At 42.3% G+C, this 26,233-nt stretch overlaps 1 protein-coding gene across 1 annotated transcript in view; it reads right to left on the bottom strand.

Annotated features, from left to right (window-relative positions):
* Positions 1-26,233, bottom strand: part of DLGAP2 (DLG associated protein 2) — an 803,365-nt gene that overhangs the window by 179,413 nt on the left and 597,719 nt on the right. Inside the window, exon 5 of the mRNA XM_090033149.1 lies at positions 17,407-17,472. Coding sequence (XP_089889275.1) covers positions 17,407-17,472 — 66 coding nt within the window. The remainder of the gene's footprint in view (positions 1-17,406; positions 17,473-26,233) is intronic.

Raw genomic sequence — 26,233 nt, 5'->3', positions numbered from 1 at the left:
TGTCTTTCAAAAACAAGGTGCATGTCTTATTCTGAAATAAGTTGCATATGAGACAATGTGGTCAATACACTGGTGGCAATAGAATGCACCAGTGCAATATTGAACTGGTATTTTGTGAAATTTATCTTGGTCAGTTACATCTGCCATACAGTTTGCACTGTAAGGGTTCTGGTCCTTTAAAAGGTTTGCACCAAGGTAATTTGTTGTAAGGAACTGCTGTGAACACCTACTTAGGAACATGTACTTGTACTCCAAGTACTTATTTTTCCCAGTTTTATCCCTCACCTTCAGTTATTGCATTAAAGGCTAACCTGTTTCTTAAAACAGACTGCAGCTCTTCTGCTGAACCCAGGAACAACACATGCACCAGTACAAAATGTCATAGTATGGAGACACCCTATGCATTGCTATGTTAGGGTAGATACTGGAGGAAAGCACTCGGGAGCACGTCTGAATACGGAGAGTTTTTTATGGGAATACAATTTGAAATCTAAGCATGTTACGTGTTTACCATGGGATACATTTAAGAAATGTGTCCTGTATCCTTCCAGTATGTTCTAAAATGAAAGTTGCGAGTGCAACTGAACCCATTGAATCTGTCTGTCTGTCTCTCTCTTACTGTTTCATGTTGGAGCTGTTCCATGATCCATAAATATTTAAATATACATTAGGCTGGATAGAGAGATCTAGCACCTGGGAAAGTCACTAATATGGCATACAGGAGAAGAAGGTTCAAGCTCTTGCATTGCCATTTTTGTACAACCTAAGTGAATGATCTAATCTAGGGATTGAAAACCTATTGCCCATGGGCCAGATATAGCCTGTAAAACTTTAATCAGAACCAGAGTCTGATGGTAGAGGGGAGGTAAATCAGCAGCATAAAGCAGCAAACAGGAACATCAAGGGAAGCAGCTGAGTCGCAAGCAGTAGCCCTCCTTGGAGAAAAGCTTCATTACTGCTATTTGTAAAATGTTGCCAACCCCTGAGCTAGAGACAGACATTACACATAAGCCAGTTTAAGCAATCAGAAACTGATTAAATCTGCAATAAAGCAGATGTTCAATGCATATAAACCAGTCTGAAAGTGGCTGAAACTGGTTTGAAATAAACTTGGATGCATGTGTAGTATCAGATTTAACTAATTTGGGCCAACCAGTTTATGCAATTTCTGTCCCAGACTCCTTGTTGGTTTAAGCTAAATCAGACTCCCCCAGAAATCCTGGCATGCTTTCTGGGCTGGGCTCTCTGCTCCACAGCAGAGCTGCCCCCTCCCCTGAGTTCCCTGGCTGTAGCTCTGGTAGACTGCAGGCTGCTCCCCGCTCCCTCTCACCACTCCCTGCTAAGCAGGAATTCCCCACTTCCCTATGCCTTGCTGAGAGGTGTGTGTGTATTAGCTAGCAGACCACATGCTGGCTATAGTCCATGCTGTAGCAGATGGGACAAAGGCAGAATCAACAGGTAGCTTGTAATGATTCTCTGTTTTTTTCTTAATGGGGTGATAAACACTGAATTAGGAGTTATAAACACTGGGTTATCAATTTCCTGCTGGGCTGGTCATGGGCGGGAGGGGAGAACAACTCCTCCCTAATCATAGCCTCCCCTGCCAGGGCCTGGCCACATTCCCCTCAGCTCAGCACTTTGGAAGGGAAGGGAAGGGAAGGCTGCTCTAATGCTCCCTGGCTTCTAGCCTGAGCCACTGCAGGTATGTGCCTGCATGTCTGGGATGTCTGTTCAGTTACAAACTAATTTAGTCTAGCCAGGTTAGACTAACCCGCACAGATTGAATCAATTCAGGCCCAGGCTTTTTTGAATGTTTGTCCCTAGTAGGGCTGTGCAAAGCCTTGGTCCCTGGTTCAATTCGGCAGAGATTCAACTCGATTCGGTGGCTAAATCTCTGAATCTGAATTGAATCAGGAGATCCTTTAATCTCTCTGAATCAATCAGAAACCTCCAAATTGATTTGGAGATATTTGGAAATATTCACTGATTTGGATATAGACACAGCTTTAAATGTTTTTTCTGTATACCTCAAGGTACCAGCCGGCTCATGGATGCTGCGATGCTGAGGAAGATGGAGCATCCCACAGGAGTGTGGTGGGGTCCCGTAGCATACTCAGCAGCAGACCCAGAAGTGGACCAGAAGCACTTCCAGTCTGCTTCAGGGTCCAATGGGAAGTGTGTAGGGGCAACCTCCCACATGCCCCCAGCTCAGTGACTGGTGCCTCCTGAGTCTGGGGGTGCACCCAATCACTGAGGCAGGGCCCCCCCAATGCACTCGGCAGCAGACCCAGAAGTGGGCCGGAAGTACTTCTGGTCCACTTCTGGGTCCGCTTCCGAGCACGGGGGGGGCCACTCAGTACTCCTGTGGGACACTCCATCTGCCCCAGCATTGCAGTGTTCATGAGCCATGCCTGGTACCTCAAGGTATGTATAAAAAAATTTAAAGCTGTGTCTATGGTTGAAATGCTAATTCTCTAAATCAGCATCGAATCTTCAGATTTGTATTCAGCTGAATCACGAATTGAATCACTGTCTCGCATTCAGGCTGAATCTGAATCCAAATCAAATACAACATTTTTCGCACACTCCTAGTCCCTAGCTCTAGCTCTACCTAAAAATAAATAAATAAATCTAAAAAAAGAAAGGGGAAAAAAATGCCACACTTTGAAAGCTCTTGATTTTCATTCTCTAGTTGCAGAACTAATTATTTTAAAATCTCTAAAACTTTGTCAGGTGAGAAAGAAACATTTCATGTTCAGTTCAATTAGTAAACCTTTTATCTAATAAGCCAGGTATGAAGGCAATACATCACTTGGTTTGAAAAGATGTTACTTTTTTGGAAAATAAATCAATAAATAAAACCCTTTAAATTCAATAGTAGAAATGAATGAATAATTCATAATAGAACATTTAGTTGATTAATGTTATGTTTTTTCCTGTTTGGGAACAGACATTGGTCTGAAAAGCATTTTCTCAAAGGTATTTGAAATTATGAGCTTCATAATTTCTACAAATAACTCTTGTTTGGCAAATAGCTCATGAGCAGTCAGTTTCACTCACAAATAACTATAATTCATGTTGTTATGGTTCTGTCCTTGATTAAACCAATATCTTTTAACATGAATACATACAATTTTACATTCAAACTTCTGTTTTCTACAATTTTTACTCAGGATTTCATTAAAATTCTCAGTGTTTATGGCCATTCCTTGCAGGAACATTTTGCATATTTGTGGACAGGAAACCTGAAGGTCTAAAAGTTGATTTACTTAAAAATATGATTGAATAATAACAGAAAATTTTTGTTTTGCCATTTTTCCACGTGCATGAGTAAACATATAATACAGAAATGGAAAGAAGTATTTGGACACCATCTATTTAAACATCTACCTCAGGATCACTTTCTGACCTCACAGGGTACTAGCAAAAAAAAGAGACTGTAAGAATCTAAGGGTATGTATACATGATATAATACAATTTTGTCTGGGTAGTGGAAGGAATATAGCTGCTTAATCAATTTGCTCCCCCAGGCTTCTAAGCAGAGTTAATTAGCCTGGCAGGAGAGTCACATTAAACATAGCTATACTGCTTTTCAAACCTTAGCTAGTTCACGTATCTTTGCACAATGCATTGAGTTGCATAAATATGCCCTCAGATATTAAGGTAATGAATCAAGTAAATATGTAAGGCTTATAAACAGATGCTTCATTTGACTGGGGACTGACTGTCCTGTGATTTGATTCAGATCAAAACAGAAACAGCCTGTTTACACATATAGCCTTCTAAGCTGCATTGCTGCCCTTCTGCCAGTAGGGGGCTAGATACAGCACACAGCCTGACAGGTGCATAGTCTAATGACCGATATTTAGGGACCTACTGAATTTGAGGTAGCTGCTCACCAATTTTACAGTCCAAGCACAGGGCCCAGTGCCTTGTTCATTGTCTGAGTGCAATGGGCCCCTGCCTCCCGCCCATGCCTCTGATTGGCCAGAGGGCTCCAGACGTCCTGCCTCTCCTCACAGATTACCAGATGGCTCCAAAACAGGGTTTGCTTATTAAAATACCAATTAGGAATTAAGCATGTGGAAGCTCTTACTTACTTAAGCTAAGTACTTAATTAAGCTCTAAAATGAAATATCTTATTAAAATAAGGTAATGGATACCATGAATTGTAACAAATACTAACTACATACACTTTATTAACTAATACCAATGACATATACTTTACTAATACCAACTATATACACTTTATTAAATAATGCCATCTAAGCACTTAAACTCTAAACAAGTTACTTATGAAAATAAAGCTATACAATGCACAATATGAATGTTAACTAATGCCAACTCATCATTGGCAGACATCGGTCTTGGGAGATATGGAGATTGAACCTTTGGTGGGTTACTGGGTACCACCACAGGTTCTTGAGTGACTGAGGAGTCCAATGTGTGACAAGCAGGACCTCCAGAAAACTGCACATACAAACTCGGTTGAGCTTGTGCTGGCATGCTGAGTACCATCTTGCCTTGTCTGCCTCTGACTCCTCTTCTCTATTTCATCATTGACCTTCTCCATCTCAAAGCGACATAGGCCCTGCTTCATAGCAGCTTTCTACTCACAGAGGTCTGAAGTGATTGATTCCTAGTCTTGGCCATTGATGTGCAGCTCACAAAGGTTTTTCAGACATCAACATAATGGAGTTTGGGCGATCCAGGTTGATGCTTGCCAGTGGCCAGCTCACCATAGAGTATATCCTTGGGGATTCAACCATCACTCATACAATTCACATGTCCTAACCAATGGAGACATCTTTGCCTCAGTTGCACAAACATACTGGGTGTCTTGGCCCATTCCAGAACAGTGAAGGTGGAGATTTTGCCATGCCACGTTATGCTCAGGATATGGCAGAGACATTGAAAATGAAAATTGTTCAGTTTTCGTCCTTCCTACAGTCCACATTTCGCTGCCAGAAAGCTAAGTATGCCAGCACTGTAGATGAACATCGTTGTCGATAGAGTGACAAACTCTCTTTTGAAGTTTAGCCATGGCATTGCTTGCCTTTCCAATGCAAGCATTAATTTTGGCTTCCAAGCCAAGATTTTGCAAGGTGGCGGATCCCAAGTAAGTGATCCCTGAGACTTTGCAGTCCTGCTTCTGAATGACTAACAATTGTTGTGTCATTGACAAAGAGCATTTCACAGAGAACTTTTCAAGGTTTCACTTTTGGTTTGAGATGAGAGAAGGTAAAGAGCTTCCCAGTGGATCTGGTCCAAAGGGATGCTCCTTCTGAAAAGCCACTGAAGGCATATTAGAGTAGGATAGTGAAGAAAATCCCACGAAAGTGTGAGAGCTAAGACACTGCCCTGTTTGACTCGACTGTTGATTTCACATTCTTCTGAATGTGACCCATAGAGGCAACTATAATACCAACTATATATACTTTAGTAAGGACATTATAAAAAAGAAGTTTACTGAAACTGAATGCTAACCTTAAAGCAGGCAGTTCATACTATGTATTTAATGAGAGCATGCTGCACACAGTCACAGTGGCTGGAGAGATTCTCTGTCTTTATGGGGTGAACACTTGTTCATATGCTAAGATGATTCATTCAGCATCCACCAAGCTCACTGGAATGGTGAGGCAGCTTCCTGCCAGGGCATAAAGACGTGGAAACCAGTCACAGACAGATTCCCAGAACACAGGCATGGACACGGGTATCTGGCACTCTTTGACAAAGTTCAAGTAAGCAGCACATTCATTGTTATGCTCTTTCCCTCAGGATTAGTTTCAGTAGCTGAGGGTCAAAACTCAGCAAAGACACCAAGTTGGGGTCTAAAATGAGAATGGCACTAAGGAAGGGGGCAGCCAGCTGCCTACTGTAGTGGCAGTGATGAGTCTTACTTATAGTATTGAGTCAGTTTCACATTGCCTGGAACAGGTCCCTTCTGCACTGGTTTTCATGGTGACAGCTTGACAGTTCTTGTGATACCCTGTCTTTGACCCAGCTTATCAAATCCATCACCTTGTTGTGTGCGTGGTGGATCATAGCCTGCTGGACTTCAAACCAGGTCAGGAGCTCCATGAACCAGGTGGCACTGTCAGCCACAGATATCACTTGATCTTCAATGTTGTCTTGCCCTAAAAGATCATGAGGGGCTTGATCATGCACGATGTGCTAGGTGTGATTTCCAGCTCCTCACTCACAAACTGCTGGTAGTACTGCATGTGCTTGGCATGGTAATGGACTGCACTGAACCAAGCATTCCACCACATGAGCACAGGCTCTGATGGCAGTAGCACAGTGCCATGTGAGTCCCCACTTTGATCAGCGATGGACTCCCTGTACCTGACCTTATGACCTGGACAGTGCTTGAAGGCTTTCCTGAAAGAAGACACCAGTCTACCCACCTCAGGGAACAGTGTACACCAGATGTCACTTACTAGGGACAAAATGTGGGCATTGCAGGTAGCATTGGGCAACATTCCTTGGAGCACATTGGAGAAAGCCTTGCGCATGTGCAGGATACTGTCTTGTATGGTCCACCACTGAAACATATTTGGTGGTCTTAGAAGACATCTTGGAGTTTATTTACGCTCTTTCTCAGGCAGAAATGAGCATGCACACTGCAGGAGCATGCCTGTGGGCACTTTAAAAGCCAGTGACAAACACTTCCTGGATTCCATGGCGGGCTCTTGCCTGGCTCCTGGACTGAGTCTGTCAGGGGCTCAGCCTGATTTGCTCCCTCTGTCACCAGGCTTGTCCAACATACAGCCCACAGGCCACCATGCGGCCTGCCAAGCCATTTTATTTGGCCCAAGGTCCCTCGCTTGGGACAGGTGAGGAGTCCTGATGCCTGCTCCGCACTCCATGGTGGCAGTGGCGGTGGCAGCAGGGCAGTGGCGAGGCGAGGCGAGACGGACAGGGCCGGCCTGCAAGCCCCAGCTGGCAGCGAGGGGAGGGGAGCTGCTTACCCCTGTGGGGCCGGGATCATCAGTGAGCCGCGTCCCGTCACCGCTGCCCTGAGGGCTGCGTGGTGTGGGGCTGTCCCAGCTGCGCCCGATTGGACAAGCTGGGGTCAGGGTGTGCAACTTCTTCTCTGGGTCCGCCCCTTGCCCCCAGCACGCTGTTGGGGGAGCTGCCACAAGGCCCGCACCCTGCCCACATGTGTGGTAGGTGGAGGCAGGGGGTAAGTTCCTGTGTGGAGCTGGGGGTGCTTCCGGGCCAGGCCGGGGCTGCGTGGTACGTGGTTGCCAGAGCTGGGCTGGGCAGGAGGCAGAAGCAGCCCGGCCCAGAGGCTGCTTTTGTCCCTCGGACTGGGACATCCAGGATGGAGAGATACAAGGGAGGTCACACATGCACACACACGTGCACATACACACATGCATGCACGCTGAAGTGTGTGGCAGTGAGCAGAGCCAGAACAGCTGTCAGGAGCACAGTGTCTTTCTCACCACAGCCAGGGCTGCAGACTGGGGTGCTGGAGACTGGGGCCTCTGCATGGGTTCTGTCTGACTCACACCTCTGTCCCATCCTGTCCCATCCTGACACCTGCAGCTGCATCCTGGGCATGAGTCCCTGGCTGGGCAGGAGCAGCTAGCCCCAGCCTCACACTCCCCTCTCCGCTTAGGGCAGGATGTGGCCAGGGCAGACTGGGCTCTCCACATGGAGCTGCAATGTGGCTGGCTTTGACTTAGCCCAGCAGCACACAGCCAGGATTCAGCAGCAGGTGCCAGAGTGGGGCCAGAGCCATGAGTAAGAGCAGGGCAGACAGAGCACATGCAGCATCCCCAGTCTGGCCAGCACCCCAGTCCCCACCCCAGCCCACAACCCTTGCTCCAGTGACAAAAGTACCATGCTTCCCAGCACATCCCAATAGTTTGGTGCTGTGTGCTGTGACACACATGTGCTTGGAAGCGCACAAACATGCACATGCATGCACACATGCACACACAGCCCCGGCTCCCAGATTTCCACCAATCTGGTACTTTTGCTTAAATTTTTCCAGTAGCTGGGACACTGAGACAGCCTATAAAATCTGGGACTGTCTCAGCCAATCCAGGATATATGGTCACCCTATGTATAAATAGTCTAGGTTATTTTTGTTAATTTTTTTTTAAATGATACAGGTACAGACATTACACTCTTACCAGTGTAAGTGATTGGAAACTAGTGTATGCCCATAAAAGAACAGAAGATCAGCATAATAAAACAGTTTAAACTCATAACAGAACAGAAGTTTGGCACGCATAGACTGAGGTAAAAATGGCAGAACCAGGTCTAAGATTTGCCCCCCAACCAAGGGGCAAATATGTGTTCTTTTGGCTATCAATGTAAATTGTGCTGCTTACAGAAAACCACATAACTTAGATTAATTCTGCCTTGGGCTTTTTGAATATCTGTCCCTAGCCAAGCTGTCTACTGTCCTTCCCTGTTTTCTGTCTAGCCCCCTTGTACTGAGAAGAGAGCTTTTCAAAATACATCCACCTTGGTTAGGAAAGTCAGTGAGACCTTAAGCATGCTGGGAGGGAGAGGAAAATGTTGGAGGCTGGCAGCCTAAGGGCCCTGTGGACAGTATTTGGAGGGAACTCTCTCTGTAAACAGGAACAGGGTTTGATAGATTGAAACAGGTTGTCCTATTGAAACACTGACTGATGAGCAGGGATCTGGGTTTTCCGTTTCCCAAGGAAAAATGGAGAAAATCATGAACATTACCCTTTGCCAGAGGAAACTGTGGATCTCTCATTTTCCTGGAGAAACCCGTGGATTTTGCTGTTTTGCAAAGAGCTCTCTGCAGGCTGGCAGAGTTCTAGCTTGGTTGAAATCAAAATTCAGGATGTAGGTTAAGGAGTGGGTTAAGTCCTGACCTGGCTCCCCAGCAGCATTTGAGGTTGCACTTGGCATATGATGGCAGCACCTGCACATGTCAGGCTGTACCTTACATATTATGACTATACCTGATGGGTGGGGGTTCATATTGATACCACAGTATCATAGTAATACAATAGTGATTTTGAACTGGTGAGGTTTTTTTTTTAACTTCACCTGTCTCTGCCAAACTAGTTTTTCTATGACTAAAATTAATTTTGGCTCTATTAGCTACAGGGCCTACGCTACGCTCAAAAAATGGCGAATCAGAGGAAATGAAAAATTGATGCTGAACGTCGAGTTTTCAAGGATAGTTGGACCACTGATTTTTTTGTTGTTGAACAAAACGGGAACATCCTCTGTCTGATTTGCCAAGAGAAAGTAGCTGTCTGCAAGGAGTACAATGTGAAGCGACATTATTGTACAAAACATGCAAAGAAATTTGACAGCCTGGTGGGTCAGATTAGAATTGATAGGGTGAACTCTCTAAAACAGACCATGGATGGGCAACCATCCTTTTTCAAAGCTGCAAGGCAGAATTCTGAGCAAGCAACCAAGATCAGTTTCTTGATATCCGAGGCAATGGCTAAGAGAGGGAAACCATTGCCTGATGGAGAATTTGTGAAAGATTGCTTGGGCATATTTACATCTGAGGCGTTCCCTGATAAACAGTCAATGGTGGAGAATATCAGCCTTTCACACCAGACAGCTTTTAGAAGAGTAGACAACATGGCATCAAACATTGAAGATTCACTGATGAAAAAACTCAGTGCCTGTCAGTTTTACAGCTTGAGGGTTGATGAAAGCACAGATGTGAATGATACAGCTGAACTGGCAATCTTTGTACAAGTAGTAAACAAACAATTCCATGTTGCTGAGGAACTGCTCGACTTATGTCCAATGAAAGGCAAAACAACAGGACAGGACATTTTCAATTAAGTGAAATGTGTCTTGTTGAAATTCAATCTTCCAGAGGACAAACTCTGTGGTCTAACAACTGATGGAGCCCCTACGATGGTAGGCAAGCACAATGGATTTTTCAGTTTACTGGTCAAGTCAGTGCCTCAGGATGTCATCACACATCACTGCATCATTCACCAGGAACAACTGTGTGCAAAGCCCCTGCAGATGAAACATGTGATGGAAAAGGTTGTTTTGACAGTCAACTTCATAAGGTCAAAGGGGCTTAATCATAGATAGTTTCAAACATTTCTTGCTGAGATAGGATCAGACCATGATGAGACGTTATTTACTTCTGCCAAGTTCAATGGCTCAGCAGGGCAGCCACACTAGCCAGATTCTGGTCACTGCTTGATGAAATTAAAACCTTCATGACAAACAAAGGGAAAGATGTTAGCTTCATGGATGATGATGCATGGCTGAATGACTTGACATTCCTAGTTGACATCACCAAGTATCTTGCAGATTTGAATATAAGACTACAAGGGAAGGATCAATTGATCAACGGACTGTATGAACACATCCAATCCTTCATTCATAAGCTGGAATTGTTTCAGAAACAGTTGAATAAAAAGAATGTCACCCATTTCACAACAGTATTAATAAGATGTGCTGAGACTGTGAACCATGACAAGTATTCTGCACTGATTGGCCGCCTGCTGGATGAATTCAAACAAAGATTTGCAGATTTCAGGGAACACCGCGATGAGTTGAAGCTGTTTGCAGATCCATTTGGAACGGATGTCACCGATGCTCCTCACACATTCCAAATGGAACTAACTGACATCCAAAATAACAGTGCCTTGAAGAGAGCTTTTGCAAACATGACCTACTGACATTTTATAGTCAATACATTACATGGCACTCTTTCCCAAATCTATTGAATCATGCCCTTTGGTTCATTGCACTGTTTGGCAGCACGTATTGCTGTGAACAGCTTTTTTCAAGAATGAAGAACATAAAAACAAAATCAAGATCACTTTTGACAGATGGACATTTATCTGGAATACTCTGCATCACCACATCAAGTGTGCCAGCAGATATTGATAACTTGTGCAAGCAAAAACAATGCCAGGTATCACACTAAAGAAATCAGTGTTCTTTGTAGTTTTCAGAAAGTTAATAGGAGTATATTTGTACACATTGTTTTTACACTGTTTTTGTACACTTACAGTGTGGATTGGAGCATGCTTGTCTTCTTGAGACTTGACAACAGTTGTATTGCCACCTGTCTCTTTTTCTGCCTGGATAGCTCCTGTTGTAACAGAATGTCCCCAGTTATGAACCTCACTGGATAACTGTGCTGTACGCTTGTTTAAGACTGAACATTATGTTCAAGAATAGAGCATGAATGATCTGGGCTCCAGCGTAAATTTGAAGCAGGTAAAAATCTTTGTAAAAATACTGTCCAGTGTTTGGATTGTGTTTGCTTCTATTTTTCTTTATGTGGGATAGAGGGTTCAACTTGTTACTACTTGTTAAAGATGTGTTACTAACAAGTTATTAATTCAATAAAAGTAAATCTTCTTGAAGATTATTCTCAAAAATGCCCATATTTTGTTGCTTTGATTAGTTTTTATATTGTTTTTATTTTGGATTTTAAACCACATTTCCAGAGCCATTTCATTGTCACTTTCCGCAACTTCATTGGTGTAAAAGGTCATGTGACATCACTTCCTGATGTGATACCACTTCCTGTAAGGTCTTTGAATACGGCTTGCTGGCCCACTGGGTGATAAGAAGTTCGTGATCCAGCCCCATATTCAAAAAGGTTGGACACCCCTGCTCTATCCCCTATCCCCCAGCTTTCCTGCACCCCATACTTCAGGACTGTAGGGCTTGTAAGATTTTTCTGTTTTTCCAGCTTTTTTACCCCTCTGCTTACTGATTTTGCACCTTTTCATGGTCCCCACACTTTTTCATGGGGCATGCACAAATAGCAAAAATCACAAATTCAGGAGGTTCCTAACCATAAAAAATTAAATGAGCTATGATTAGCTTATAAACAATGCATAGCATTGTCCTGAAGGAAAGGTGATAACACATTTTGTCTAGCATATTTCACAGATTCTTGAAGTGGGGCAATGGATGTGAACACCTGCAGGTTCCAGGGACAAAAGCCCTTCTCCTGGGACAAATGCAATTTCTGTTTATAGTTCAGGATATTTTTTTTAAGTACCATTACTGCAACTTATTTTTAAGGCCTTTGTGCCTATTTGGAACCCTGTGAACTCCAATTCAATTATAGATAATCTAAGGGCACATGAACACATTTGTGGGACCCTTTTTATGACCACATGACTTAAAGTATGCCACGTGATAGTAGACTGTGCCCCCACTTGTGCACATGTTTGCTGGTGCTGTCAGCTGAACCAGGTATGCAGTCTAAGTAAGGATAGAGGGGAGGGTCAGATGGGATAGGGAGGGGGTCAGTGAGTGGAGGGTTTGGCAGGTGTTCAGAGTGGATGGGGGGGGTGGAGGGCTGAAAATGGGATGGTTTTGGGGGAAGTTTAGGAAGAGTACAGCCCCTGAGCTATACTCTAAACATGTACACGGCTAGTCTAATCTACTCAGTACACTTCCTTAGCTGAACTGAGATCAGGCGGGCCATTTTTTGTCCGATCTAAACTCCCCAATTGTTTGGCACTGAGATGTGCCTAACCCTACATAGTTCAATCTAAGTGTAATTTCTGTACATACCCTAATGGCCTATTATCATGGAATATTAGAAGGAATGATGATGGTCCAGTGTTTAGGCCAGTGCAAGGTCATGACATGAGAGCTTGATTCACATTTCAGGCTCAGACTTCTAAATGACCTTGCAAAAGCCTGTAAAATGGGGATACTACTTTTTAGTAGTATTTATATTTAGTAGTATTTAGTATTTTATAGAATTTAAAATCTATTAATGACTGTCAGGTGCTCAGAAAATGTCCCTAGAGTGACATAATGATTGAAGGATCAAGGTTTCATTTCCTAATTCATTCATAGTTTTATCCTTATTTTCTTTCCTTGCTTCCTATTTATAACATTTAATTTATCAAAACAACTTTATACAACTTATCATAAATTGTTGCACATTGAATAGTAAAATGATAGTAAGACACAAATAACTGTATTTCTTCAAAGAGGATCCCTTTCAATACGGTACATTCCCCTTTATCTCTTTAGACTTTCTACTATGCTTTCTTTGATGCCCAGAGTGAATAGCACTATTACAGACGTGACAGAAATGAGGACCCTGCCCACAGAATTTTACAGTTTGAACAGTAAAGAGTAGCTTCATACTTATCTCTTTCCCTAATACTATATACAGGTCCAGTCCCACATTACTGAAATCATGCACTAGCATATAACATTTCATCATAGTTCTTAAATTATTATATATTGTCAAGGTTTAATAACTCAGTTTTATAAATCAAGAGATCATAGAGCAGGAGTGGGCAAAAATGGCCTGTGGGCTGGATCTGGCCTGCAAGGCCATTTTATCTAGCCTGCAGGGCCCCTAAAAATTTAGAAAATATTTATCTGCTCCTGGCTGCCTGTCAAAGATCACAGGAACCAGGGGCAGTAGGACACAGGGGGGAGCCTCAGCAGGAATGCAGCAGCTCAGCCCCGCCTCACCTCCAGCCATTTCCCTGCCCCTGCACTGTTCCACCACCATGTGTCTCCCAGCTGCATCACTCAACCAGGGAGCATGGGGCTGCACCAGTACCGTGTGTGTGTGTGCATGTGTGTGTGTGTATGTGTGTGCATAGGGTGAGTCCCACATGCATACCCCACCATACACATGCACCCATATCCCCATCACACTGCCACACAGGCAGACCCCACATCCACACCCCCTCATGCATCCCAGTCACTTTCCCCACAAACCCCAAACTCACCCACGCTCCACATATCCACACATGCTCCATCACCCCCCACACTCCCACACCTATCTATCCCCACAAACACAACCACACCTCACACACCCACAGCTCCCAACAAGCCTATACACAGAAGTGTACAAATGTAAGACTTCATTTTAAGCTATTATATACAATCGCCTGTATGTACACTACACAAACACATGTAAACCAGGACAAAAATATTTTTTGAAGTCAAATTAATGGATGTTTTAGGTGTTCACTTTTTAGAATACAGTTTGGTATTTTTCTGGTTCCAAGATGGCAAAACCCCTTAATGAAAGGAGTTCTTCTGGGAGCAAGAGGAGGGACCTCTGGTGGCAAAGGTCTTCCTTTAGGGGACTTTAGGGACACTTAGGGGACAGGACTTCCAGTCACAAGATGGCAATCGGGGGGCGGGGTACCTGTCAAGGGCTGGGCCTACCCATGTGGTCTTTCATAGCTTGCCAAAACTTGGTAAGTGGCCTTCTGCCCAAAATAATTGCCCATCCCTGTCATACAGCATGCCAGACATCATGACAAATACTCTTGTGCCCAGCCTTCTTGATAATATTCCCTCTCAAACCATACACACAATGAAAACAATGAGAATGATAGATGTTAGAGGAATATTGGATACCAAATCACATAATTCTGAAAGTGCTTTTCATGTTGATCTCCATTAAACAAATGCTAAAGGAGAAACTCTGAAATATTATTCTGCTGAATACAGTAGGTACAAGCCCTTGGGTAAGGGTTTTTTTAAAGAATTCGATAAGTTTTTTGGCTGCATTAACTGATGAACTCTTCTGCAGAATCAATACAACACCAGACTTCATCTCATTTCTGGCCCTTGATAGCTTCTTTCACCTTATACAGTGAATTACCATATTAATAATACTGTCTAGTACTTATACAATGTGCTCATTTGTGAAATACTATGCAAACGTTAATTATGCCTCACAATATCCCTAAAAGCAAGAATTTTCCTGAGGCATGGCTCAAATCATGGTTTGACCAGGGTTCCATCCATCCTTTATCTGATACTAAGACTTGATGCCACTTCTCAGGGAAGTACCCTATCACCAAGCTATTATTCTGGGGTGGGCCCCTCAATATCCCATGTCAGATCTTTTCCATTTTGTATAAATACTTGTTTAATCATTGGAGCAGAAAGAGATTAACTATAGAATCTACTGGTTAGGCTACTCATCTGAGAAGTGGAATCAAGTCTTTTCTCCAAAGGCATTGAATTGGAGGGAAGGAGAAAAATCTAATAACTGGGGGTTGTAACATTCATTTGGATATGGAAGACAGACACGCAAGTCTGAGAGAAGGATACAGCCCCCACATTCTGTGATGTCTTGGCTTTGTTAATATACTAATGAACCAGAAATGTTGCCAGATATTCTATAGTATTTTTCACATTTTCTAATGCTAGTCTAATGATGATAGATTATGGCATAAGGATGCCTCTTAAGTATAACAATTTCTGGGATTTGTAGGATAAGGCTGCAGATCCATACCTTTGTTTTGGGATTTTTTTTGCAAGTAAACAAGTGCAAGAAAGAAAAATTCATAGGAAGCTCCTGAGGCTGAAGCTCAGAGAAGCTCACCTCTTCACAAGTGATTCTTCTGTCTAGAAGAATAGGGAGCTCTGGCTCTTTGCACTTGGACTATAAGAAAATATCTTTATATATTGTCATAACCAGCAATACACATAATATTTCTTCTGAAAGTCTGAAGAATGCTTGTATCATAGTATCTTCATTTTATCCTCTTATTCATATTTTCTTATTGTTATGGCAGATGCTTCTGGGATTACAAAATATGGTAAGGATTAAGTGTTACTCACCAGACAATAATGTTCACACCTGAGAGACAATGCCTGGTCAGTTAAGAGAAAGCAACCACTGACAATTCATGTGAGGTGGCTGTGCATGTTAGCTTGCCAAAGGTTGGACACTACATGACCCCAGATTCATCTTCAAACAGACAATGGAGATTTACATTTAAAAGGGTGAGATTATAGCAAAGCCAAGACCTGGAAACAGTTTTGTCTGAGACTGGTATCTGTAATCTCATCATATAAGAAGTGAGAATCTGTATCTCTGATAATGGATAGCTAAGAATATAGGAGTAGTAATATTTATGACTGAAAGAACATAAATATTTCCTAGTCATAAGCGGATCAGGAAAGATGACTGATCTGTCAAACAGACATCCAGGGCAGGAAGTTATATGCATAGTATATGCTCCCCAATAATTCAACTGAAACATGCAGATGAGCTGATATGTATGAGAATTTAAGAACTGCTTTGGGAGTAAGCTTTTCTCATTGGGGTATTGGGTGATTTATTTCCCTAGCTGGAGAAGGCTGGGCAGCATAAACTACCAGGTTTACTTCCGGGAACTTTGATTCTGAAGCCAACAGCTACATTCTAATCAAGAGAGAAAGCTAAGGTAAGATCAACCCATAGTTCTTATAGTTTTGTTTTATACCATATCTCTGCTTTCATTATGCAGTTATTGATTCTTACAATTCTCTTGTTTATGTTAAAAAACATTTTGCTATTTCTTATACTTTACTCATTGTCTCTGTAGTAATTGTGATTTCAGAGTATTTGAGTATAGGTGCTGGTCACTCCTACAGGAGCAAGGGCCTATGGCTTTCTTGTATAAGCCAAACAAAGGTGTGATTCTTAAATTGGCATAATCTTTTCTGATAAAACTGGCAAGGACTAGATGAGACAGACAGGTGATGCTGAGGTAACTTGAATCAATGTTCTGGTCCCTCAGCTGGTTCTCAGTGGTCAAACAGTGCACTGTAGAGAAAGATTTGGGGTTGAAGGCCACCCCTGAAAGCATGAATACGCTCCTCTTGTGTTACAAATACATACAAAGCTCCCTTTGACTTCAATAAAAGCAGGGTGAGCATTAAAAAACGCTAGCCCATAAAAAAGCATCTTGAATCCCATTTCAAGGTATTTCCTACCATGAATCCTTGCACATAAAGCTAACAGTTTTTACATAAGATAGTGATCAAGGCCTCGCTTCTAATTTATGAATAATTCAGTGGTATAGAGAAGAGAGCTTAATAATCCTCACAAAATCAGAAGCTAAACAAAATAAAACAAAAAATAAAACTTCTTGCACATCTGGTAACTTTTTTTACCCAGATGTAGTATTCTTTTTTTCTGAAAAAAATAGCGCCTTTTTGAAAAAAAGGGGGCTTTGCATAGAAAACATGAAGAAATTCATTTAGCAAATGTATGATCCTAAAATAACCATCTTATAAAAATCTACATACCACAAAATTTTGGTTAGTTTCAAATGAAATGGTGAAATTTTCATACTTAATTTTAAGAACAGAAACTCACTTTTCACAACTCAATAGGGAAAAGTGCAGATGCATTAAGGTGATAGATATTTTCCCATTGACTTCTGGGTGCCAAGATTTCACTCAGTGATTCTACATTTTCTGTTTTATTTTACTTTTTAGTCTTTTAAAAAGACAGTTTTTACCACCTTTCAAAAATTGTAATGGACTTTAGAGAACTCAGAAAAAAAATACATTTTCCTGCCTAGTTCCTTCAGAACGATTGGTTACATGTTACCCATACCTAATGCTTTGTCTACTTTAAGTAACTCTAACCTTATTTAGTGTAAGTTATCTGAAAGATAACATCTGTACCTAGCTCCTCCTCTGGCGTCCCTGGAAAACTGATCCCCAACTTGAGCAGATCGCCACCCTCTTCCCCTGTAAAGACAGAAACAAAGGAGCTATTTAATAACTTAGATTTTCCAGTTTTCCTGGCTGTAAGTTCTGTACTCATCATTGCATGGTTCCATTGCTCCTTTTATCTATACCAGGGGTCAGGAACATGTAGCCCACAGGCTGAATCTGGCCCTCATTGGATCTGGCCTGCGGAGCTGAAAGGCTTTGTCCCTGCCTGCACCACGCTGGAGTGAGGTAGTGAAGAGCTGCACTGGGGCTGGGTAGCTGGAAGCTGCATTGCCACCACTTCTCCCTGATTACAACACAGGTGAAACTTTCAGCTGGTGGGGAACTGAGCTGGGACTGTGTAGCTTCTAGCTGTGCCTGCACTGCAGTTGGCAGAGGAGGAAGCAGCAGCATCATGGACACAGCTGCCCTCTAGGTGGAAGCCTCACTCACACCCCAGCCAGGGGTAGAGGGGCTGGGAAAAGTGGTGCTGACTTCAGCACAGGTCCCAGCTGTCTAGCCCCCTTGTTGATGACATGAGCAGAAGCCACTCAGCCCCTTAGACTGGAGCCAGGTGGTTTCAACCCATGACTTACAAAGGTTGCAAGTCCCTAATCTGTACCATCCTACATGTACAAAGGCAGGGGTGGGTATGGAGCCCTTGTTATCTTAACTATTTATTATCATTTACCATTTCGGGGGTTTTCCCTTCTCTAATTTTCTTTTAACATTTTTTTGCTTGTCTCATTTCCCCACTCCTTTTCCACACTTCTAGTTTCTTTGTATTCATAAATGTCTTTTCTTTACTGTTCGTGCTGCTCTTTCCATGTCTGTTTAGTCATATTGACTTTGGTTGCCCTTTTTGGTTTTCTTTTTTTCTTTTTCTTTCATTATTCTGGAAAGTGTTCTCTTTGTAATTTCTCCAGCTGTGCCTTAAATACTTCATACTTTTTCTTTTGTTGATTTAATATTTAATTGTTGTTGCCAATTTCCTGGTCATTTTCTTTAACTCAATTCAGAATCTTTTGAAGTCTGCATTTCTAAGCAAGTTTATTATTTCTATTCTCTTATTCATCCGGGCTTCTTTGTGACCGAGGACAGATTCTTTAATTTTACAACCTCAGTAAAAGGGGATAATAGCATGTCCCTACCTCACAAGGTGTTATGAGGATAAACACATTAATGATTATGAAGTGCAGCAATTAGGGCTATATACCTATATAAAATAGCCTTACTTTCTTATTTATTTGCTTTCCACCCTCTTTTGCCTTATTCATCACTTTTTTCTTGATACAGCAACTAGAAAGTTCTATCATCTGCACAGTTGCCCACAGTATTCTTTGTCATACCCTATCTTATACGTATGGAGCTGAAGTTGGGAGGTATTTCCTGTCTCCCACTGCATGGCCAACTGTGAAATAAAAATGATATCCACATTTTCAGGGCAGAAACATAATCACAGAGTAAGTTTCTCTAAACTATTGAGTTATCTGATTTCCAGTGAGCTCACATTAATAGACACAACTGACATTTTAATAGAGAGACCCACATATGTCTGAACTTGGCAACTGCTATTTTTAAATCAATATTATACAAGCAAATTATCAGTTATGTAATATGTTTCATTCAACTAACAATGTAAACACAACTGCAATTACTATGAATTTAACCTGTATTTAACAAATGCACACACTTTTGCTTTATTGGATTTTTCTAGTCTACAATTTTTGGCTGTGTTGTAATGTAAATTAATTTATTTCCAATTAATTCAGATTAACCAATATGACTGCAAAGAGTAATACAGACGCTCACAAATATTTGTTCTGGTCATGAAACACCCTGATTTTACAGGAGTGGGAGGCATGGCATAGTGTAAGGTATTGAAAAGAAAAGCAGAAAATGTTAAAAAAATTATAGAAACATAGCAGTTGTGCCTATATTTAATCTTGTTAAATAAACTTGCTTTGTTAAAATACAGCCTACTAAAAATCTAGTCAGTTCAGTAACAGATAAAGCATTACGTACAATTTAAGAAATGTCTGGCATATGCATTTGAATTAAATTTCATTTGGAGAGGTAATGGACAACTTCAATTAAATACAAGCACAAACTAGATGGTTTCCATGGAGACTTTGCTCATGTGGTCTGCACATAACTGTAACTAGTAAGTAGATCCTCTAATCAGACTGCATAGAAACTGGGAATCAAGGAGAAGACAACAAAAAATATATACTGTAGTCCCCAAATCCTTAAGATGTTGTAAATTCTTACATCTAGTTTTCAAATATTACAAGAAACTATATTTAAAAGAAGGTATGCTTAAAAACATATTTTTGGGGGAAAGAGAGGTTGTGGTTTTACTCTGAAATCATACATGATTTATACTCCCCAAAACACCTAATGCATCATTTAAAAGAAGATATTAATTTAAACAGTATTTTCTCTCTTGCTAGAAAATTTGTATTTTTTCAATTTCAAACTATTCTGCGATTCTAGACTGAACTCTGAAAATACCTAGCAAACTTTGATATGTTTTAGCTGGAAAAAGAAAGTAACTTTTCTAACTTAACTATTTTTCCAGTGTTTTTTGTTGGTAAAGGAATAAAGTAACATATACTATAAACAATGGAGAGGAGACTTTCCCAAGTCTAAAAGAGGTTGGGAAAAAGATGTACTAGTGGAGATTTCAAGGAGAAAAGATTGCCTCACAGTAAAAGACCTTGATTGGGACCCAGGAAATTTAGTTTCAGATTCTGATTGTGCCACGAGACTTCTTCTGTAAGCTTGGACAAGCTGCAGTCTCTCCATGATTGAGTTCCCCTTCTTTAAACATAGGATCCCTATATTTCACAGCTACCTTGTAAGGATGCATTCCTCAATGTGTACGAGGAATAAATTGCATAAATAAATTAAAATTGCCCACCTGGAAAAGACCAGCATTATGTCCTGAATAGGGTTAATTTCCAGATGTTTTATAAGCTTCTATAAAACTAATGTAATATACCTAGACCTTTTACTTTGCTATGGGTGGCAGGCAGAATGCTTCCTGGCAATTAGCTTATATCCTGAGCATGAGGACTAATATTCCTTAATTTTTTTTATTACACGTTTATGCACGTTCACATCACCAGCGCAGTATTTAGAATGTAGCTTCTAAAGACTAGTGTCAGTTCCATCAGCCCCTGATGAGGTTCAATTTATATATCCTTCATTTTTTAAGTATAAATTAATCAAAAATCTTAGTGGCTTTTGCAGAACTACAGAGATAATCTTTGTGTGAGTTTGAACCATATTTTAATGCAATGTGCTTCTTAACACCACAGGAATGTAGCTTTTGTTATTTTAGCTGACATTTTTCTTCTTAGGAATAATCACTTTTATTATTGACCAAAGAAATGAAAATCATATCTTTCATTCAGGAGCACAGCAGTGTCCTTCATGTCTCATGGTAATGAAACCAATAAAATTATGTTGCACAGTCACAGAATTCTTGTGCATGCTAAAATATTAGTGTCATAAAACAACTTGCATTGATTGATCTGTTGTTTTTCTCATCCAGCACATACAGCCAAAGTAGTGCCAGATGTCCCATTGCCTGCAATAGCACCAACTGCAGAGGATTTTAAAGCAGTAGCTTTAAAAGATGATGGTAACTGTAATATGAAATTTCCCAGAGAGGGATGAATTGTAATGGTTTAAGAAAAAAACTGACAAAAAGTAGGATTTTGAAACTAGGATAATTTACACTTTAAAGCTTTTGATAATGTAAAGAGGTCACATTCCGCAGCCAACAGGCATAGTAAGTAGTTAAATCTCAAATGCACATGCTATAACATCATAAATGTACAAACTGAAGTCTAAAAATTGTCCTCTGAGACTTGAACATAGTTCCTACTGGATTCAATGGGAAAGGTATGCAAATCTCAGAAAACAAATTTAGCCATTAATGTTCAAAGGTGGGCTAAAAAATGCCTGTGTGCCTGTCTGATTTTGTAATATTTGACTTTCTTATAAAGAGATGTCCCAGTGTCCTCCTCTATATACATGGGAAAGCAATCACTCATATATATTTAATATCTCTGTTTTAAAAAATGATGACAAAGTTGTGATGAATTAGAGTGCAACAGAGTACACAGGTTCTTTAGTGCACACACAACATACACAGGTGCACAGTCATTGTCACACTAGCTCCCTCCCCATCTAGAATGGTTCAGCGCTATGAGAGACTCAAGAATTAGAAATCAGAGCATGATGGTTTCTGGGAACTCTACAGGGTGCATAGATAGGTGCATAGCTGCTGAGAGAAGCTATTAAAGGAAACTGGAGCTTCAGAATTAAAATCCCAGCTCCAGATTCTGACTGGGGCTTTTGAATACAAGTTTCCAGTTGCACAGTGTAAATCTAGAGTAACTTTACTGGAGGTTTCATCCTTCTAAAACTGGAGTGTGTGAGAGAAAAATCACTCTCATATTTTCTCCCATTGTTTGGTAAAGCTAAAAGAAAACTTTAAGTTTCCTGTCATCATTTTCTATTATTGCTGAACTCTTTTTGGCACGGGAACACACAAGGTTAAAGACATCTGGGGGTAAAAGGTGGTGTGTATTTACCATGTATCACCTGTCCTACAACAGCTACAGTAGATAGAATCTAAACCATGGTGGCTTACTTCACTTTCATTGAGGACTAAGTTGACATGGTTTAACTCCTGTTATGACAGGTAAGGGCAAACACACAAGCAGTTACCACGGATAAGCTGACACCAGTTACCACTCCATCCCTTTTACCCAGAAGTAATTTTTCTATGACCATTTGTAAACATCAGACTCACTGAGAGGAGGAGGACCCTTTACGTTCTCTGTATTCTGGGGCCAGTCAAAGGCGCTAGGGATAGACATTACACACAAACTGGTTTAAGTGATCAGAAACTGGTTTTAACCTGTAATAGAACATTAATTCAGTGCATGTAAACCAGTTTCAAAATGGCCAAAACCAGTTTGAGATAAACCTACCTGAATGTAGCATCAGACTTAACTGACTGAATTCAAACCAGTTTATACAATTTCTGTCCCAGACCCTTTCTTGTTTTAAGTTAAACCCAAGTCCCCCAGCATCCCAGCATGTTCCCTGGGCTGTGGTCTCTGCTCCAGCAGAGCAAGGCTTGCCCCACCTTACTGCTCCCTAGTCAGAGCAGGACAGGCAGGGGTGGGGGCCTGGCAAAATGCTGGCCGTGGAAGGGAGCAAGGACTGTTCATGGAGAGGAAGTTGAAGGCTGTTATTAAATCCCCACCCAGTCTTCTCTTCTCCAGATGAAATGAGGCCAGTTCCCTGAGTCTATCCTCTTAAGTCATGTTCCCCAGTTCTCTAATGATTTTTGTTGCCCTTTGCTGGACTCTCTAATTTGTCCACATCCTTTCTGTACTGGGATTCCCAAAATTGAATACAGTACTCCGAATGCGGCCTCACTAGTGCCAAATACAGGGGAATAATCACTTCTCTTGATCTGCTGACATCACTCCTACTAATGCAGCCCAGCATGCTGTTAGCTTTCTTCACAATAAGGGTACGTTGTTAGCTCATATTCAGATAACTGTCCACTGTAATCCCTAGGTCCTTTTCTGCAGAGTTGCTGCCAAGCTAGTTGGTTCCCAGCCTGTACTGGTGCATGGGATTGTTTTATCCTAAGTGCAAGACTTTTCACTGCTCCTTATTGAACCTCATCAGATTTCTTTTGGTCCAATCCTCCAATTTATCTAGGTCACCTTGGGTGCATCCACATGTACTATTAATTTGCATTAGGCTTACTACACAGTAAAATAGTGCACAGTAAGCCTTCCCCAGAAGCATGTGTAGATGTGCTCCCTAATGGAAGCAGATTTGCTCTCAACAGAAGCAGCCTGCTACAGGGCTGCTCCTGCCCTGCTCTGCCCTGCATCAGCAACCAGGGAGAGCTCCAGGGTCCCCCAGGTGCTAGCCTGGGGGCAGGCAAGGGACATGGGGTTGGTCCCAATGCACACAGGGTCAAGAGAGTTCTGCTGGCTACAGTGGTAGCTGTCTCCTGGCCCCAGAGCTGGACCCACAGCTGCCTACCAGCCCCTGCTGGATGGAGCTTTTCTACCTGGCAAGGGGTTCTCTGGATGTGGGGCAGTTCCCAGTGAATCTCCTGCTGGGTGGGGAGGCATGGGGCTTACCAGTAGCTGCCCTGCTTGGGTTCCCAGCCCACCCACCTGCTAGAGCTGCTACAGGGGGTGAGTAGGACCGGGGGTGAGTAGGACCTGGGTTCCTGGGCACATCGGGATCAGGAGCCTCCCAGTCCCTATGTAGCTGCCAGGTAGCGTGCCCACAAGCTGTGGACACCTTTCCTGGCCATGTGGGTATTGGTCCTGACCCAAACCCCATGTGCCTCGGACACAGCAGTCTCTGTTGGCAGGACAGTTCTCTGAGCCATGTAGGGTTCAGGGCAGCCCTGATTCTCACATAGTAGAGCCTTAGCCAGGCAACAGTGGCCCTCTGCTGCCTGAGGTGACCAGGAGGAAATTGCTGCTGGTCAGCATCTACACATGCCTTATGGCACAATAGGTAATGCAGCATTAATCTACTACCTGCATTTACAGGTAGTAGAGAACCCCACATGAGCCTATTTAACTGTGCAGTCACTGCTGGGCATAGTTACATGGTAATGTTTACTGTACAGTAGATTAGTCTACTGCACAGTAAAGTATCTTGTGTAGACATGCCCTCTGAATCCTAGCCCTGCCCTCCAGCATATCTACAACTCCACCAAGCTTGGTCATCTGAAAACTTTCTAAGGGTGCCCTCCATCCCATTTCTAGACTGTTGATGAAAATATTGACCAAAACCAGCCCCAGGATGGGGTCGCTTGATACTGGCTGCAAACTAGGTGTCAAGCCATTGATTACTACCCTCTGAGCCTGATGATCCAACCAGTTTTCTCTCCACCTTACAGTCTATTCATCCAACCCATAATTCCTTAGCTTGCTTGTGAAAATGTTCCAGTAAGTGAAAAAAAGAGGCTCAGGAAAAGTACATACCACAAATCAAAAAGGGTACTGAGAGGTCCAGTGAAGATGCTACATGGTTTAACAGCAGAGTTAAGGAGGCCATTCAGGGCAAAAAAGTATCCTTCAAAAATGGAATAAATGAAATAAATCTTAAAGGTAGAAATGGATAGTAGCTGCTTTTAACATGGCCTCATGCTAAGGTCTGTAAAGTCTACATACTTGTATAGAACAAAGTAAATGAAGATGAAAGGTCATGAAAGAACTTGGAGTAACTGTAGCATCGTGTCACTTTTTGTGCTAGACAGGTCAAAGGTTTTCTAAGTCTGTTAACTTACTTGAAGAACTTGAAGGGAAAGTGTTAATTTTATTCTTGGCTCTGTCAGTAACTTGTTTAAGCAGCTACCAATCCTTCCTATAACTCAATATATCTGCCTGGAAGATGGGAACAAGCACTGATTACTCATAAAACATATTGAGAGAATGGCATCTCTGTAAATGGAATTGGTTGAATTAGTCTATCCTAAGCTCCTTCTGGAGGAAAAAAATCTTTAAATACCCTCTTGCTTTAAATGTTTAAGACCCCATGTGTCATATTATCTTAGGCAGAACAGCACAACTTTTTTAACCTTTCAGTTGTCAGAGTGAAGACAAGAATATAATCACACTATATTTATTATTTATTATTATCATTTCTTATTTAGGAAGTGATTCCTTGCTAACAAAAGCTTATGTATCTGTGATTCAATTAATCTGTAAGTGCATTTTCCCCCTGCTTTCTACATTTATTTTGTTACTTTAAAAGAAAAGACAAAACTTGAAATAAGAATGAATGGTACTGTAACAGGGAGGCAGGGAGCTCCTGTTTCTTTAAGAAAATGCAGCAGACTACAATGGTGCTACAGCAGCAGGAGCACAGGCTAGCCCTTAATTAAAGGGAAAGCTCCAGTATGTGGCTGGGAAGCCACACGACAGGAAGGGAGGTGGGGCATTGAGGCACATAAGCCCAGCATCACAGCCAAAGCAGGCAGTCTGGCTCTGCATGTTGGAGTGGGAGGAACTCATGGGGCAGTTGGCTACAGGAAGCAGGCCCACAGCCACCCAAGCTACCCACAACAGCAAGAGTGAGCCTGTCTCATTGGGAAGTACAGCTTGTAGTAGGGTATTTACCAGGCCTGTGCGAAGCAGCAAGTATTCAATTTGGGTTTGGATATGGCTGATTCGGAGGGACAGTGATTTGATTTGGTGATTCGAATTACTGTCCCAATTTGATTTGGCGGATTCAGATTCGGAGGTTAGGTTGCTGAATTGGGCTAAATCTCCTCTGAATCGAATAGGTGGTGGTGGCAGTGTCAGCGGTGAGGGCATGTCGGCAGAGAGCATGGTCCCACCCCCCGCCTACTCCCCATCCCCCCAGTGGCTGCCCTGCCTGGTCCCAGCGTCTTGCCACTTAAAAAAAAAAAAAAGCCCTGCACTCACTGGCTGCAGCAGCGGCAACCGGGGCCTCTGGGGTCACATGGCAGAGCTCCCCCATGCAGTGTGAGGCAGCGGGTATCAGCCCCCCCACCCTGGCCTGGCACCCACATGGCAGCTGTTGCATTGTGAGGGTGCAGTGTGGTTCGGTAATGCCCCGTGGGGCTCTGCATGCTGTCCTGGAGCTGGGGCTGCTCAGGCTGAGCACTGCTGGGTTCTGGGTGAGTGCTGGAGCTGCCCCAGCTCTGGGACAGTACACAGTCCCTAGCCGAGTTGCGTTGCACCCATGCCATGCAGGTGCCAGGTGG

The sequence above is a fragment of the Crocodylus siamensis genome, chromosome 1 (assembly GCF_052110815.1).
Source record: "Crocodylus siamensis isolate JL-2025a chromosome 1, ASM5211081v1, whole genome shotgun sequence".
NCBI lineage: Eukaryota > Metazoa > Chordata > Crocodylia > Crocodylidae > Crocodylus > Crocodylus siamensis.
Note: the sequence above shows the minus strand (reverse complement) of the source record. Positions and strands in the feature narration are given on the sequence as shown.